This window comes from Stigmatopora argus, chromosome 2, assembly GCF_051989625.1.
Source record: "Stigmatopora argus isolate UIUO_Sarg chromosome 2, RoL_Sarg_1.0, whole genome shotgun sequence".
NCBI lineage: Eukaryota > Metazoa > Chordata > Actinopteri > Syngnathiformes > Syngnathidae > Stigmatopora > Stigmatopora argus.
In genome coordinates, this window is record NC_135388.1 from 3446764 (window position 1) to 3463271 (window position 16508).

General features: G+C 41.3%; 1 protein-coding gene across 1 annotated transcript; it reads left to right on the top strand.

The window, feature by feature from the left end:
• Window positions 1–1414: 1414 nt before the first annotated feature.
• Window positions 1415–16508, top strand: sv2ba (synaptic vesicle glycoprotein 2Ba). The gene is made up of 13 exons (XM_077587930.1): window positions 1415–1580; window positions 2695–3284; window positions 8557–8737; window positions 8982–9133; window positions 10437–10570; window positions 12035–12124; window positions 12201–12314; window positions 12391–12479; window positions 13209–13373; window positions 13458–13591; window positions 13667–13867; window positions 14804–14963; window positions 15122–16508. The coding sequence occupies exons 2-13, from the start codon at window positions 2807–2809 to the stop codon at window positions 15303–15305; spliced, it is 2082 nt and encodes a 693-aa protein (XP_077444056.1). The 5' UTR covers window positions 1415–1580; window positions 2695–2806; the 3' UTR covers window positions 15306–16508.

Below are 16508 nucleotides of genomic sequence, written 5' to 3' on the forward strand. Positions count from 1 at the left end.
GGCAACAAGAAATTAGCATGCTAGCACTCGGCAAAAATCTGCACCTAATTCTAAACCTACATCTATACTCTTCATTTTAATTTGATCCTAAAACAGAAAGTCGGCACTCATGATTTACTTTCCCGGGCCACACAAAATGATCCGGCGGGCCAGATTTGGCCCCCGGGCCGCCACTTTGACACATGTGCATTAGTAGGACTGTTCTGTAACTGATATTTGTCCAAAATGTGGCCTACTATAATATTAAAATGACTTGCTTTAGTATTTTATAGGACTATTACGGTTAGAATTTTGGGTTATTGGCAAGATTTAGAGATAGAGAATGTTTTTTTGTTTGTTTTTTTGTAGAAAATTAAGATTAAGATTGCTTTTTGCACGGCAATGCGCTCGTAACACAACGTAAACAAATTTAAATGAAGTTGGATTATGATGTAGACACTCAAAAATAAATGTAATCTAAACTTTCACTAAACTTAATTCTAATTTTGTTTTAAATTTTGATACCTTTCTTCACCCTGACTTTCAGATGACTATCGAGGGCTGTTTGCTCAAAAATTTACTCGTATCTCAAATTGCTCGTATGTCGGGGCACTCGTATGTCGAGGTACCACTGCATCTTGAATTTGAAAAAAAGAACATACCGTATTTTCACGACTATATGGCGCATCGTATTTTTAGCCAGTGTCAATAACGAGTGCTATTTCTGTATTTTACACACACACAATCCATTCGCAAATAGTAGCTAGCTAGTAGCTAGCGTCCATGCTTCGTAAAGCTGTGTTGATGCCGATCGCCAGGCCACAATCCATTGGGTGTATTGACAAAAGAACTACATATCCCAGCAGTCACTGCGCAGTACTTTTTCTACGGGGAAAATAGTAGAGTCGGGGGCTGCTTGCCATAATTGTGAGAGCTGTAGAGGATGGTGTACCCTATCCACTGATATATTTTATTTTATCGTGATAACAATGTTAGTATTGGTCCATATATAAAGCGCACTGGATTATAAGGCTCCCTCTCTATTTTGGAGAAAATGTAAGACTTATGTTCGCCTTATAGTCGTGAAAATACGGTATCTTATTTTCGGTGAACGCGCATATGAAACTGCTGGGGTTCGCTAGCTAAAACTTAAGAACCACTGCCTTAGAAGTACCAATAAAATTATTTTTTTCAGGATGAAAAGGTAGATTTTGTGATTTTCCGGTCCGATCATGAACGGCTGTGGGTAACAATCCAAATTTGTGTTCATAAAAGCCACCTTGTGGTTGCCCCGAGTCCTTTTTAATAAGAGATCTCAACAAATTTGGGCCTGGTGTCACAGACAGGATCGTACCATTAATTTCCAAAAGGGAGGCGAACCGGTCTCCTGCAGGGATGATCCCGGGTGAGGCAGAGCAGGGTTGGTGGGGGGTGGGGGGGTTGTCGTATCGTGAGGTTGGATCCTAATCCCTCGGGCTTGACTGCATCACGGTCTCGGGACAAACTGACATGTCGGCTTTGGACGTTTGAAAATGCCTGTTGGAGATCTTTCTTTTTTTTTTGTTCCGCACTCCGATGCGGTTTTACGGAAGGCCCGTCTGGTAAGAAAACTTTGGGATTGACTTGATTTGAGCCGCCTATCAAAAGGCATACTCGTTATTCAGTTTTTATTGTATTATGGCGTGATAAAAATGACAACTAAAGGCCCAGCTAAGCTTCCTTGTTTCTTTCCAAAGGACTAAAATCACTTCTCCGGCCCGTTGGATTCATCTGTCCGTGTCTCGAGACTCAAAGTATGGACAATATCATATCGTTAAAGCGATTTTAGCTAGATTTAACTGCAGGAATTGAGCGTGACAGGTGAGCGGACATCGCTGACGTTTGTCCTTTGACTGGCTAAGGTCAACTGAGATTAGATTCCATTTTTATTTTACTCATATATCAAAATAGGGGTAATAACAGTATTTTGTGCAGGGCAATAATGTCTATAAATCTGACTATTTGAGAGAGACGGACTCTTATGTACAAAAACTATCAAATGTGGTAATTGCATTGAGGATGGATGACTGTCAAATTAATAATATTGAAGAAATAGTACCGTCATTTTGTTTTTTAAATCCCTCCCAGTTTTAAACGGTTCCCATCTTCGAGCCGTTATTTTAAGGAAATTCTTAACTGAAAATAACAAGTAAAATATTTAGGGAATGTATTTATTCACGATAATGCTACAACCGAGCAGCCAAAAACTACAAATAGTTTACTACAGGTCTTCACCAAACTAAATACACCCTTTTTTTCTATCAAAATGACGAAAATCCCCCCCAAAAAAATCACGCAATATTTTGTCTCTGCAAATTACATGAAAAAGAAAATGTTTAAGGTTGCATCTCTGCTACAATATATATTTACCAGTGAAGATACTTACCGATAGATATATTTTAACACTAAAATACACATTTATTGCTCTTTACATCACCCCACATGTTATATATTCTCCTCCCACCCAACCAAGCCCCCTAGCGGCCGGGGCCCCACGTGCAGCCTCGCCCACAGAACCCTTCCTAATTTCCGCCCCTGCAACACGCCATTTTTTTCCGTTTTTGCTCCTGTAATCCCGGCCCCAATCTTTGTTGCATCCTTCTAACATCCAATCGCGACCTCCCTCGGTTTGAATAAAGTTCTAATGAAGATGACAGCGCTTTTGTTACCTTCCAGGTTGAGCATGCGAAGGTCATAGTGCATCGACGCAGCCGCTGAGGCCCACCCGCACGTCTCGCGACACCAGAAAGCAGCCATTCCATTAGCGCCGAGACCTGGAGGCGAAACCATGAACGATCCCTATCAGAACAACGTCAACCAGCAGGCGGGCGAAACGGCGGAGTACACTTACGGCCAAGATGGCGGCGGACAGGACGGCTACCCCCACCAGACGGACTACCCGCCGCAGGACGAGGACGCGGCCAGCGACGCCACGGAGGGCGCCGACGAGGACGAGCAGATGTACGAGGGCGAGTACCAGGGCGTGCCGCACCCGGACGAGGTCAAGGCGGCCCGGCGGGCGGCGCGCGTGGAGGCCCGGAGGAAGGCCAAGATGGCCGCCCAGCAGGAGGAAAACGAGGAGAACCTGGCCGAGCAGTACGAGAGCATCATGGAGGACTGCGGGCACGGACGTTTCCAGTGGACGCTGTTCGCCGTGCTGGGCCTGGCGTTGATGGCCGACGGCGTGGACGGCTTCGTGGTGGGTTTCGTCATGCCCAGCGCCGAGAAGGATATGTGCATCTCCAACTCCGACAAGGGCATGCTGGGTAAGAAACGGCGTTTGAGAGCATATTAATGAACATATTCATGTTAATGAACATATACCGTATTTATTCGAGTATAACGTGCAGAATTTTGTACCAAAAAAACTGAAGTTCGGGTGCGTTTTAAACACGAATCCCGGTGAAACACTGCACTCTGCTGGTGAAAAAGTCCCCTCCCGAGCCGTTATGTATAATGGGAGACGTAAAAACCTGTCTTTGTCCAACAGATGGCGATAATGTACCTTCTCCAAATAGCTTTTGGCAAGTTTATACGGTGATTAAAAAAAGTTTCTCCAGGGAAATGAGGGAGCACAATTTTTAAATATTATGATGATGAATTAGACTTTAAGGATTTAAAATTGAAAATGTGAATAAATGTTTTGTCATGGCAACGTGTTCAGCATTTGCCAGTTACCAGTACCCGTGCAATCCTTGGTGTGACTTGAGAAAAACGGGAAAAAAATGATACAAATTTTAAATCACAAATTAGGCATTATGCATTATATTAAAATAAATACGGTATATATGTAAATATGTAAGGTTGTAGTCAAAGGCTAATTTCCAATTTGAGTGCCGACAAGTAGGCTTTTGTTGTTGATGATGACGACAGGGCCTATGTCCGATTATTATTATTATTATTATTTTGGAAGTCTACCATCAATGCTGGTTTTATTTACAAACTAGTGAAAGTTTGGTTCATTTTGTGTGTGTTTTTTTGTCTAGATCAGGGATGTCCAAACTTTTTGTTCTATTAGGATCAGAGTGGAGTAAAATCGATCGGGTTTTGAAGATGTATTTTTTAGTGATAACTCATCGGCTGCCATTGAGAGGGAAGGTTGCCAGACTCCCAGAGGCACGGTTTAAGTGGCTAGCTCCATCTAGTTAAAGATGAAAACTGCAACAGAATGTGTGCCATATTCAATGACATGGTAATTTGTTATAATGGTTTAGTTATTATTTCCTTAGAGTTTGTTGTTTCAATGATTGTTTTGGGGCCGGTTGGGTGGTTTGTTGCTGTGTTGTATGCTAGTTAGCTTTTTCCTTGCTTTATCAGTTAGTTACTTGGATTATACCAACAAGTGCTTTCCAAATAGTTTGACTCGGGTTGGTTCGCGGGCCACTTTAACGTCAACCGGACTATTTAAGATATAATAATTAGATTTTTTTTAATAAATTGATTAAAAGCCCTGAATATTCAGTTTTTTATAGATCTTAAACAATGTTTATTTTAGCTTTTTTAAAATATATTTTTTTGATTTTACAAAAGGATTTTTGAACTAAAAACACAGAAAAAATGGATTCAAAAATTACAATTATTGATTTAAAAGGGGGAAAATCAGGAAATTTAATATACATCTATACTCTTCATTTGAATTTGATCCTGAAAGAGAAAGTCGGCACTCATGATTTACTTTCTCGGGCCGCACAAAATGATGCGACTGGCCAGATTTGGCCCCCGGGCCACCACTTTGACACCTGTACTTTAAGGTATCAGGAATCGATTCAATTCTCCACAATTGCGAATCCTTCCTCTTCTATAAATTGTTTTGCGTTTACACTCTCATCCTCTGTTTATTTTTTTTGGCGCAAAGCCACTTAAGGTTTCTGTTTTGGACAGTGCCCCGTGTGGATAGTAGCGGAAAGGCCTCGGGCATCAGTATGCAGCGCGAGTCCAAATGACGGAGAAATAGCGTCTGTTCCTCTGCCCGCCAGAGCAAATGAAAGCCTCTCACCTTGTTCCCGCGGCCCGCCGAAACAGCGCCGGCGTCATCATTTCATCTGAACAACGGGCTCCGGGGATGCGCTAGTGTGGGAGATGGATGGGGAGGCAGGTGGTGATTGCATCTCGCCAGCGTGTGTGTGTGTGTTCCCGAGCTAATACGGAACATGTTGCCGCCGCCGCTGCCGTGCTGTCACACCCGCTCGGAGCCTCTGACGTGCTTCTGCGGGTAAAATTGGGGGGATAGGATGGAAGGAAGGGAGGCAAATGAGATGGCGTCTTGTTTGCGTAAAACTGGCCGTCGGCGCTGAGATTGGGAAGGAGGCAGAACGATCCACTTTGATTCACAGTCATGATCCTACAGCGAGGCCGCAGATGGGATTCGTGATTAAAATTTGTTGTTGTTTTTTTAGTTCTATCCTTGCAATGGACTTGTCAACTTATACGTTTTAGACGTTTTTTGATCATTTCAAATTGTGGGATTTTTTTTAAGTACGTTTTTTTGTAAAACCGATCATGTTTTAGCCATTTCGGCTCTAATCCAGATCGTCTCGGTCACTGGTAGCAGTTGAAAACGTCATTGCCGACTGCTAATATTGTCATATTTTAAGCATTTGTGCACATAAATATATAGTACAGTAATCCCTCGATTATTGCAGTTAATGTAGACCAGACATGGCCGTGATAAACGAAAAACTGTGAAGCAGCGTCACCAGTATTTTTTTCTAATTGTTTTTCAGTGTGGATTTTCACATTTTTATGAACTTTTTTTTTTATACTTAAATCCGTGATCGAGATATTACTGCAATCCCTCCAATGTCGCGGTTAATGTAGACCAAACATGGCCGTGATAATTGAAAAATCACAAAGTAGGGTCACCCCTATCAAAAAAAAATAGTTTTTTTTTTTACCTCAGTGCTGAGTCCACTAGCAAGAGTGGCTTCCGCTTATGATTTTCAAAGTGTATTTTCACATTTTAATGAAAAATAATAATAATAGCAGAAAAAAAAATCGCAAAGGCTAGACAGATGGTAAATTCACTAACAGTTGTTTTGTTAATTTTTCCAATGGTCAACCAGTTCGTGAGTAGGTTGGTCAATTCGCTAGTAAATCAGATAATCACCAATTGGTCACTTGGTTCATTTATCCAATGGTGAATTGGTTTGTTGGTTGGTTGGTTGGTTGGTTGGTTGGTTGGTTGGTTGGTTGGTTGGTTGGTTTTGAGGCTGGACGGGTGGTCAATTCGCTAGTAAGTAAAAAAAATAACCTATTGGTCGCTTCATTAATTTATCCCATGGTGAATTGGTTGGTGGGTGGGTTGGTTGGTCTGAGACTGGACAGGTGCTCAATTCACTAGTAAGTCAGAAAATCGCCAATTGGTCACTTAGTAAATTTACCCAATGGTGAATTGAGTTGGTCATTTTGGTTGTTATGAGACCATTGGTCCAATGTTTAAGTAGGTAGGCAGGTAGGTCAACTGATGCTAAATCACTCAGCCAGTCTGTCTCCTGGGTAGTAATTTAGCCAATCGGGAGATGGAATGGTGGGTTAGTTACTTAGTTCATTGGCGTTTGGGTCATTCAGGGCGTTGTCGGATTCGGGAGAAGGTAGAATGTAGGTAAATACTAATTGTATCTTGGTTTTATATAATCCAGAATCGCATGAATATCAAGGAAATGTCTACAGAAACGCGTGCAGAGGCAAAATTACGTGCAATATTTACACCAAATCGCTGCTCCAAATTCCATTTGAAGCAAGACGAATGCAGCAACCGTCATTCGTGGTCACTTCGTTTTTTTATTCCGCTCGAAACTCACACGAGCCGGACCGGGTCGGCCCACAAATCCACGGGGGAAGGCGCACACGACGACTCCACGTGCCGTTAAGCCGTTTATGGGCGCGCCGTATTTTAGGACGCGTAGTAAAACAGCAGGTTGGGGGCGGCTGGCGGGACTGGGGGGTCTATTAAATCCCCTCCAAGAAATAAAGAGGAACTTCCTAATGGTTTCTATCTAATGGGCAGCGCGGCGGGTCGGTGTTCGAAGCCGTGCGAAAATGACTCAACCGGACCTGAACACCTGCTGACCGAGGCGGCGCCATTAACAAATCCTTAATGGCGGCGGAAAAACATTTGCCGGCGGCCGACTTGGACGTTTTACGACGCTGACCTTTATTTCTTATTCCTGCCGCATGAATATTCAACCGTCTCGATCGTTGGAGTCAACATGGAGTGAGTGTGTAAAAACATACGTCAGCAAATCAAATGGGTGCTCTGCTACAAGGGCAAAGGCTGCCCCCCAGCGGTCCTTTCATTCAACTACAATCAACTCATTTCAGCAGAAAGTGCTCACATACATATTATATTTACACACATTTACAAATACTATGTGTGTGAACATATACATGTATACTTTATATTTACTTATTTATGACCTATTTATTTATGTCTAAAATGTTTTTTCTGTGTCTGTATTCTCACCTACTGTGACAGTGAAATTTCCAGAATACGGGATGAATAAAGTTATCTAATCTAATCTAATACATAAATTGCCACGTGGTTAGCACGCCGGCCTGACAGTTCTGGGGTTGAGGGTTTGATCCCAGGTGGGTTCTCACGATGTGGAGTTTAACATGTTCTTCCCGGGCTTGCGTGGGTTTTCTCCGGGTACTCCGGTTTCCTCCCATATACCAAAAACATTGATGCTAGCATGGTTGAAGACTTTAAATTGCCCCTAGCTATGATTGGTTGCCCCTTTGTCTACTTGTGCACGGCGATTGGCTGGCCAGCAATTCACCAATTTTTCCCAAATTTCTGGGAACGTGTTTCAGAAATCTATTTCTCTAAATCTAATTTCATCTTTGTCGTGTGTTTAATTGGAAATAGGTGGAAATGGATTTGTAAAAAAAAAAGTACGATAATCCCTCGAATATCGCGGTTAATGTAGACTAGACATGGCCGCAATAATATATATATATATATATATATATATATATATATATATATATATATGTATATATATATATATATATATATATATATCAAATTTATTTATTTTTACTTCAGTGCCGAGTCCTAGTAGCAAGAGTCGCTTCCGCTTACGAGTTTCAGCGTGGATTTTCACATTTTATGAACTTTAAAAAAAAGTGTGTTTAATTGGAAATAGGTGGAAATGGATTTGTAAAAAAAAATGTACGGTAATCCCTCGAATATCGCGGTTAATGTAGACCAGACACGACCGGGATAATATTACAAATTTTTTTAATTATTTATTTATTTTTACTTGAGTCCTAGTAGCAAGAGTGGCTTCCGCTTACGAGTTTCAGTGTGGATTTTCACATTTTATGAACTTAAAAAAATGTTTTTTAAATTAATAGCAGAAAAAAATCACCAAGTAGTGAATTTGCGATATTTGAGGGATTACTGTATTCTGTTTCATTAAATTGCATAATATTACTGAAAAATTGGACCTGCAGACAATCTCGCGGCTTACTTTTATTGGGTTTCTGCCTTTCTTGATAAGGAAGCAAAGGTACTGAAACTTTTTTTTTCTCTAGGCTTGCTGGTGTACGTGGCCATGATGGTGGGCGCACTGGTGTGGGGCGGTCTATGCGACAAGATGGGTCGCAGGAAGTGTCTGATCTACGTTCTGTCTATCGACCTGATCTTCTCCTTCCTGTCCTGCTTCGCCCAGAGCTACGGTTTCTTTCTCTTCTTCAGGTTCTGCTCCGGCTTCGGGTGAGACCGACTACATTTAACCGCATAATTCCGTATACCAAACGTGATTACCGCTGACCTTCACCGTGAATAATACATTTATATTTATTTATGCTCCCTTTTGCATTCTATGGGAATAAATAGCATCTTGTGGATCATTGACTATTAACCTTTAGCGGGTGAAATTGGAGCTCTAAAAAATGTTTACAGTCAGGTACCTAAATGTTGGGACAGTGACAAGAACGAAACTTCAAATTTCTTCTAGGATTGGCGGTTCCATCCCTATTGTGTACACCTACTTCACGGAATTCCTCCAGATGGACAAACGCGGAGAACATCTGAGCTGGCTTTGCATGTTCTGGATGTTGGGGGGTCTCTACGCATCCTTCACCGCTTGGGGGATCATTCCCCACTATGGTAGCACCCACATTTTTGGAACCGTTGAAGAAAAGCCACTAAGCGTTAGCAAATTTTTTTATAAACGTACTCCTTTTTTTAGAAAGTTACATCATCAAAGCGGGCAATTTTCAATAGATTAGCTTGGCCAATGAGTTCTCAAACGCTCATAGCGGTATTTTGCGGCCGTGATGGTGGCTACAGAGTTTGTTAGCATCAGGTTTTTAGCAGTAAATGATAAACTGAGATAATATAAAACGGTGGTACCTCGACTTATGAAATTCATTGGTGCCAGAACCGGTTTCGTGGCCTAAATTTCTCCTAAATTTAAATGCATTTTATATGTTAGAGGCCTAATCCTTTCCACGGTACCAAATACTACCAACTAAACCCTTTAAAAATGTATAAAAGTACACCAATTTTGTATGAAATGTGCGAATAGGAAAAAAGCAAATATTTTTCTCAAGCTAATACAAAAACAAACATGCAAAAACATTTTCTATTGTTTTTGAGAATGAAAAGTGAAAACGTAACCACACAACTTACCTTAAAATTATGAATAAAAAAATTAACTTTTTTGGTGTCCATGATTAAAAATAAAGAATAAAGTTGCTTTAAGCATAAATAAAATACAGTATAGAGCACAGGTGTCAAAGTGGATGAATGAAGAGTATAGATGTATATTAAATTTCCTGATTTTCCCCCTTTTAAATCAATAATTGTAATTTTTTTAATCAATTTTGTCTGTGTTTTTAGTTCAAAAATCATTTTGTAAAATCTAAAAATATATATAAAAAAGCAAAAATAAACATTGTTTTAGATCTATAAAAAACTGAATATTCAGGGATTTTAATCCATTTATTAAAACAAATCTAAATATTATATCTAAAATGGTCCGGCCCACGTGAAATCAAGTTGACGTTAAAGCGGCCCGCGAACCAACCCGAGTCTGACACCCTTGGTATTTTTCCGAATCGCTTATTCTCACGGGGTTGCTGGAGCCTATCCCAGCTGACAATGGGCACCAGGCGAGAGACATCCATAGGCGGTGGCCAGCCAATCGCAAGGGATTTTAATTTTAATTTTTAATTTGGTGACTTCAATTTCTTTAATATCCCAAGACAAATTTTCCAACTGCTGCATTTCTTAACCTGAATATTTTGTATGTAGAAACATTCCTAAGTAGAGGTATATCATTTCAACCTATTTTCCTATTAGCCAGGGCTCCGGCACCATCTTGTGGCATTTTAGGGCATTCGGAAAGAATCACAAAAAAATCATGTCAACACAAACTTACTCTGAAACGTCTCCCACGTTCCACCAGGTTGGGGATTCGCCATCGGCACCGAATTCCAGATGCACAGCTGGAGGCTCTTCATCCTCGTGTGTCTTTTTCCCGCCTTGGCCGCTCTGGTGGGCGTGGTCTTCATGCCGGAAAGTCCACGGTTCCTCCTGGAGGTCAGAAGCGCTCATATTAGTCTCCTCTTTTCCAATGTCATAACGCCGAACCCCCTCTCGAGTCACCACCCGTCCAAAAAGCAGCACGCCGTCGCTATGCCAAGGTAGCGAACGTTCGCTAAGCTGTCAACCGGAACACCGTGCACCTTGTCAGTCACTTAACCTCATGCGGTGTTATTATTGGCTCAGTGCGTGACAGACGGGGCTGGAATACAAAGACTCTTGCACAACTGCATACCTGGCTGGAGTGTGGAGTGTAAAAATAGAGCAGAAGGCAGAGGTGACGGCTGGACTGTCATTTTTATTTGCGGAACTAATAAATCACGGGGGAGTCTGTGGTTTTGGAGAGATTGTTCGAGCGCATTTTGTAGTACAGGTTATCCTCATACTAGGAAGAGATGGTATTCAAAGAACATGAAGTACATCTTCATAAATACTAGTACTGTTACACTGTCGATTTTTCCATGGCAACTTATCATATTGTTAATTTGAGGCTACTTCTTTGAGCGATTGCTACTCAAAGACCTTAACTTAATTTGTGAAAAAAAATGTAGTCATTCTTTCAATTAGTGGGGACCAGATACTTTTAATTAAATTATTTATAGAACTTTTTTTGTGATTCTGATTGCTTCAAAATTAGAACTTGTTCTTCCTCTGGCCAACGTGCATCCTCAGTATTGTTGTTCATAGTCTCTAGATGAAAATTAAACTACAGAAAGATTATAGTATGAATGAATAATAGTAGTATCTGCAATGTATCCGACAAGGCATTTTTAAAAAAAGATGAAAAAAATGGATTACTCATTCCAGCATACCTCGACATACGAGCGCCCCGACATACAAGCAATTTGAGATACGAGTAAAATTTTGAGCAAATGTTTATCTTGAGAAACAACCCTCGATAGGTTGCATCTGAAAGTCAGGTTGGAGGCGGGGCAAATAGAGCCAACCTGGGAGAAAAAAGGTATCATAATTTAAAACTAAATTAGAATTAAGTTTAGTGTAAGGTTAGATCAAATTTATTTTTGAGTGTGTCTGCATCATAATCCAAGTTCATTTAAATTTGTTATGCTACGAGCGCGTTGCCGTGCAAAAAGTCGCCCCTCCGCAAAATCCGTCTAATTTTAATAATATTAAACACATTTTAGTACTATTAAACCACTAGTTATTTGTTACTTTGTTAATAGATGGCAAATTAGAACAAATAAAAATGTTTTTCCAATCCAATATCCATTTTTTTTCAGAGGGTAAGAACAAATTAATTTTTTTTGTTAATTTCTATGGGAAACGTTCATTTCAGTTACGAGAAAATCGACATACAAGCTTAGTCCCGGAGCTTATTAAGCTCGTATCTCGAGGTACCACTGTATCTGCCCATACTAACACATACTAATAATTATAGTGGCAAAGAAATGCAAAATAATAAATCAATGGAAAGATATTTATCCAAGTGGATCATTTCAGAGTGCACGACATGATGAGGCTTGGATGGTCCTGCGTCGGGTTCACGACACCAACTGGAAAGCCAAAGGCGAACCAGAAAGAGTCTTCACGGTGAGTCGTCGTTCGTTCATAACAAACCGAATCCATTGGTTATAATTAAGACATTTGACGTTGTTGTCTGCGGCAGGTGAGCAATATCAAAGCGCCAGAGACGCAAGAGGACGAGTTCATCGAGATCCAAAGCGACACGGGCACCGCTTTCCAACGGTGGACCGTCAGACACGTGACCATGTTGCAGCAGGTCACTCAAAGAGCCACTTGGGGTCCTGGCGAGTCCGTTTTCACCCTTAACCGTGTTCTTGCGTTTCGTCCCTCAGGTGATGGCTAACGTCATGTCGCTATCTGCGCCAGAGTTGCGGCTGCAAGGCCTCTTTCTGGTTATTGTCTGGTTCTGTCTGGCCTTCAGGTAATTTTGGATCAAGGGTGTCAAACTCGGCTTAGTTCGCGGGCCGCATTCATGTCGACTCGGTTTCATGTGGGCCAGACCATTATATATTTTTTAAAAATCGGATTAAAATCTCTAAATATTCAATTTTTATAGATCTAAAACAATGTTTATTTTAATTTTTTTTCTTGGTAAGGGAAAACATCATTATTTGTTTTTCATTTGAAAAGGAAAGAAAATATATTCTTTTAAATATTAAAGTGGAAACCAGAAAATATTTGTACATATTTATTTTTAGATTTTACAAAATGATTTTTGAACTAAAAACACAAAAAGAAAAAAAATGGATAAAAAATTGCACTTATTGCTTTAAAAAGGGGAAATCAGGAAATATAATATACATCTATAATATTCATTTGAATTTGATCCTAAAACAGATAGTTGGCACTCATGATTGACTTTATTGGGCCGCACAAAATGATTCGACGGGCCAGATTTCACCCCCAGGCCGCCACTTTGACACCTGTATTTTAAATAGTGGTTCTTAAAGTATAGTTTGTTGAAATATAATTTAAGATGTAGCACTTTTTTAAAAAGGGTGACCGAAATAGCAAAAAAAAAAGAACATTCCAGAATAGTAGTAGCAATAGTAGTATGTTCTGTCTGCATTTACGATGAATTATGGAACAACATTAGAGTCCTGTTAGCCCCCCAAAAATAAAAATGCTAACGCTTGTTTGCGCCTATTAGCTACCACGGCCTCGGAGTATGGTTCCCCGACATGATCAAGTACATGCAGTACCAGGAGTACGAATCCAAAGTACGCATTTTCCACCGGGAACGCGTGGAGCGCTTCCACTTCAACTTTTCGCTGGTCAACCAAGTGCACCGCGAGGGCGAGTACATCCACGACAAGTCCGTTCGCAGCCGCCCTCCAAATTTGGTTAACCCTACGGCAGCGGAACTCTTTGTCTTCAACTCTCTCTTCGTGCATTTTAGGTTCGCCAACATCGAGATCAAGTCCGTCAAGTTTGAAGACTCTTTGTTCGAGAACTGCTACTTTGAGGACGTCAAGTCCACCAACAGCTTCTTTGAGAACTGCACCATCAAAAACACCGTTTTCTACAACACAGGTGCCGCCGCCGAGTCCAAATCTGCCAATGAATCCACACAACTGAGTGGACTGAATGAACGCTGTCCTTCACCAGATTTCTGGCAGGAGAAATTCAAAGAATGCCGAATGGAGAACACCACATTTCTGCACCCCAAAAAAGGCTGCCACCTCAATTTCCAGGAGGAGAACGATATTGTCATCTATCTAGTAAGCTTCTTGGGCAGCTTAGCCGTGCTTCCAGGTAACATCATCTCGGCGCTCTTCATGGACAAGATCGGACGGATCCGAATGATAGGTCAGTTCCTTGTATAAAACGAAGGTTTTAAAAGTCCAAATACAGTGGTACCTCGAGATACGAGCTTAATTCGTTCCGGGACTGAGCTCGTATGTCAATTTACTCGTAACTCTAATGAACATTTCCCATAGAAATGAACTAAAAACTAATTAATTCGTTCCAAACCTCTGAAAAAACACAAAAAACAGGATATTGGATTGGAAAAACATTTTTATTTGTTCTAATTCGCCATCTACTAACAAAGTAACAAATAACTAGTGGTTTAATAGTACTAAAATTAGACAGATTTCACGGAAGAGAGACTTTTTGCATGGCAACACGCTTGTAACATAACAAACAAATTTATATCAACTTGGATTACGATGCTGACACACTCAAAAATAAGTTTAATCCAACCTTACACTCAACTTAATTCTAATTTTGTTTTAAATATTGATACCTTTCTTCTCCTGGGTTGGCTCTATTGGCCCCGCCTCCACTCTGACTTTCAGATGCAACCTATCGAGGGTTGTTTGCTTTTGTCTTCCCTTCAAAATATTCCCAAAATGATGCACACAAATGTCCTCACAATAGGATAACGCATGGCCACTTGCCAAAGAGAAGTAGTATAGAATCCTTATGTATTAGCGATCACTCCGCCATTCACACTGACTAACGGGGAAAAAACACTGAAAGTGCAGTTGAGTCAAGATGGCGGAAGCCATAGCAATGGTGTGAATTTTGAGGCCTTTAAATTGGAAATTTGGTACTTTTCTGAAATGGTTGCTTAAAAAAAATGTGGTTGACAATTTTGGGGGGGGATTTCCAGAGTTTAGGGAGGTTGTCCGGAGTTTCCGTTGCATTTCCGGGTAAACTCCTGAAATTCCTGAGTAGTTGTCAGCTCTGTTCTTGGCTTAGGATACTGCGCCACAGCACGCCACTGTCTTGTCTTTCCAGGTGGTTCCATGTTGGCGTCGTCTGCCTGTACCTTCTTACTCCTGCTGAGCTTCAGCCAAGGAGCGGTCATCTGTTGGCAGTGTCTGTTCTACGGCGCTAGCGTAGCAGCCTGGAACGGATTGGAAGTCATTTCTGTGGAGCTGTACCCTTCAGCTAAAAGGTAGATCCAAACTATAGCCAACGGTTACAAAAACCTCACAATGTTTGTTCACGTCTGTGTTTGGTACGTAGACTAGAAGCTAGCTGACCTAGCCAAATGTTTCTATTGACCCACGGCCATTGATGAATTGAACATCCTTCTCCGCCATGTCATTTCAGAGGCACCGCGTTCGGCATCCTCAATGGCGTCTGCAAGTTGGCCGCCATCATCGCCAGCTTCATCTTTGCGGCGTTCATAGGCGTCACTAAGATCATCCCCATCTTCTTGGCCTTCTCGGCGCTGGTCTGCGGGGGTCTGCTGGCCCTCAAGTTGCCCGAGACTCGGGAGAAGATCCTATCTTGAAGAAAGCCAATCGTCACCACCCTCGCCAACGCCGCCCCAGCCGCCAACGGGCCGCTTAACCACGGCGGACCTCCAGTCTTTCGGCGGAACCAGAACTGAAATGTTTTACATGGCCCGCGAGGACCTTCACCAGCTGTTCCCGTTCCAATCCTCAGGTCCACCTGGATCGTGCGTGAGTGTGAAACTAGTGTTTGTCAGTTTAGTGATATTCTCCTCTCTTCAGTTTACACATTCATGTAGTGACGAAATTTAGGGCAAGCTTTAAGAAGACAGAAAAAGGCTTAAAAGTTGTTGTACTACTTCCTGTCGCCACGTTGTGCTTTGGTTCCGCTCCCAAAAGAACGAAAGTTTCCACCGAGCGGTAATCTTTGGTGTCAAGGGACGTTTTGGTTCCTTGGTTTGGGCGATAGAGTGCGGGGAAACAAACAAAATGGCCGCCGTCGTTGTTTACCATGTGGCCTTCTTCATCTACGCTAAATTTTTTGGCGGCTAACACGTAACGTTTACGATCAAAACGGCAGATCGGCTCTACTTTAGTTTAATCTTAACGGCCTTGCAGTTACGCTAACTCACATACGTATACACATTTTTAAAACAAATAGGCTAATCAGCTAGCTTACGTAGCTAAGGCTTTTCCAAACAAAATCAGGATCCAGCTCACCCAATTTACCGCCTGGTGGAAACCGTTCAACAGCCCATATTCCAGAAATTTCTTGTTTATCCCGCACTCGTGTGCTGTTTTGTATATTGCGCTTAGCTTATTTCCCATTTAAGCGTTTAGTTTTTAAGTTATCTGGTCTTCCAGATTTTTTTTCATCCCATTTTGTCGTCGGGTCGTGTCTTGTAGTCCTAATTTTCAGTTTTGTTTTCTTTCCAATGTCACGTGTGTGTGTGTGTGTGTGCTTGCGTGTTTTTTAATTGAAACGATTCCATTTTTTTGCTATAATGTTCTCACTGTAACATTGTTATGACTGACAAAGAAGATTCTTACACAAACCTGCTGCGTTTCTGACAACATGTGTCAATATTTCTGAGGAGTGTGTGACTTTTTTTTTGTTTCCTGCCATGCGTGTGTGTGTGATTTTACTTTAACAAAATAGTCAATATATAATATTCGTGCGTGTACATATATTACTAGAACTGTGTAAATTAGATGTAAGATAGTATTTCTGTCATGACTTGAATAAAGACAAGGGGTGTTGA

Excerpts from the sequence above, each read along its gene's own strand:
- sv2ba (XM_077587930.1), top strand. The coding sequence starts at position 2,807 with ATGAACGATCCCTATCAGAACAACGTCAACCAGCAGGCGGGCGAAACG. Across the intron at positions 10,571-12,034 it reads GTCCACGGTTCCTCCTGGAG|AGTGCACGACATGATGAGGC; the intron begins GTCAGAAGCGCT and ends GGATCATTTCAG. Across the intron at positions 13,592-13,666 it reads CACCGTTTTCTACAACACAG|ATTTCTGGCAGGAGAAATTC; the intron begins GTGCCGCCGCCG and ends GTCCTTCACCAG.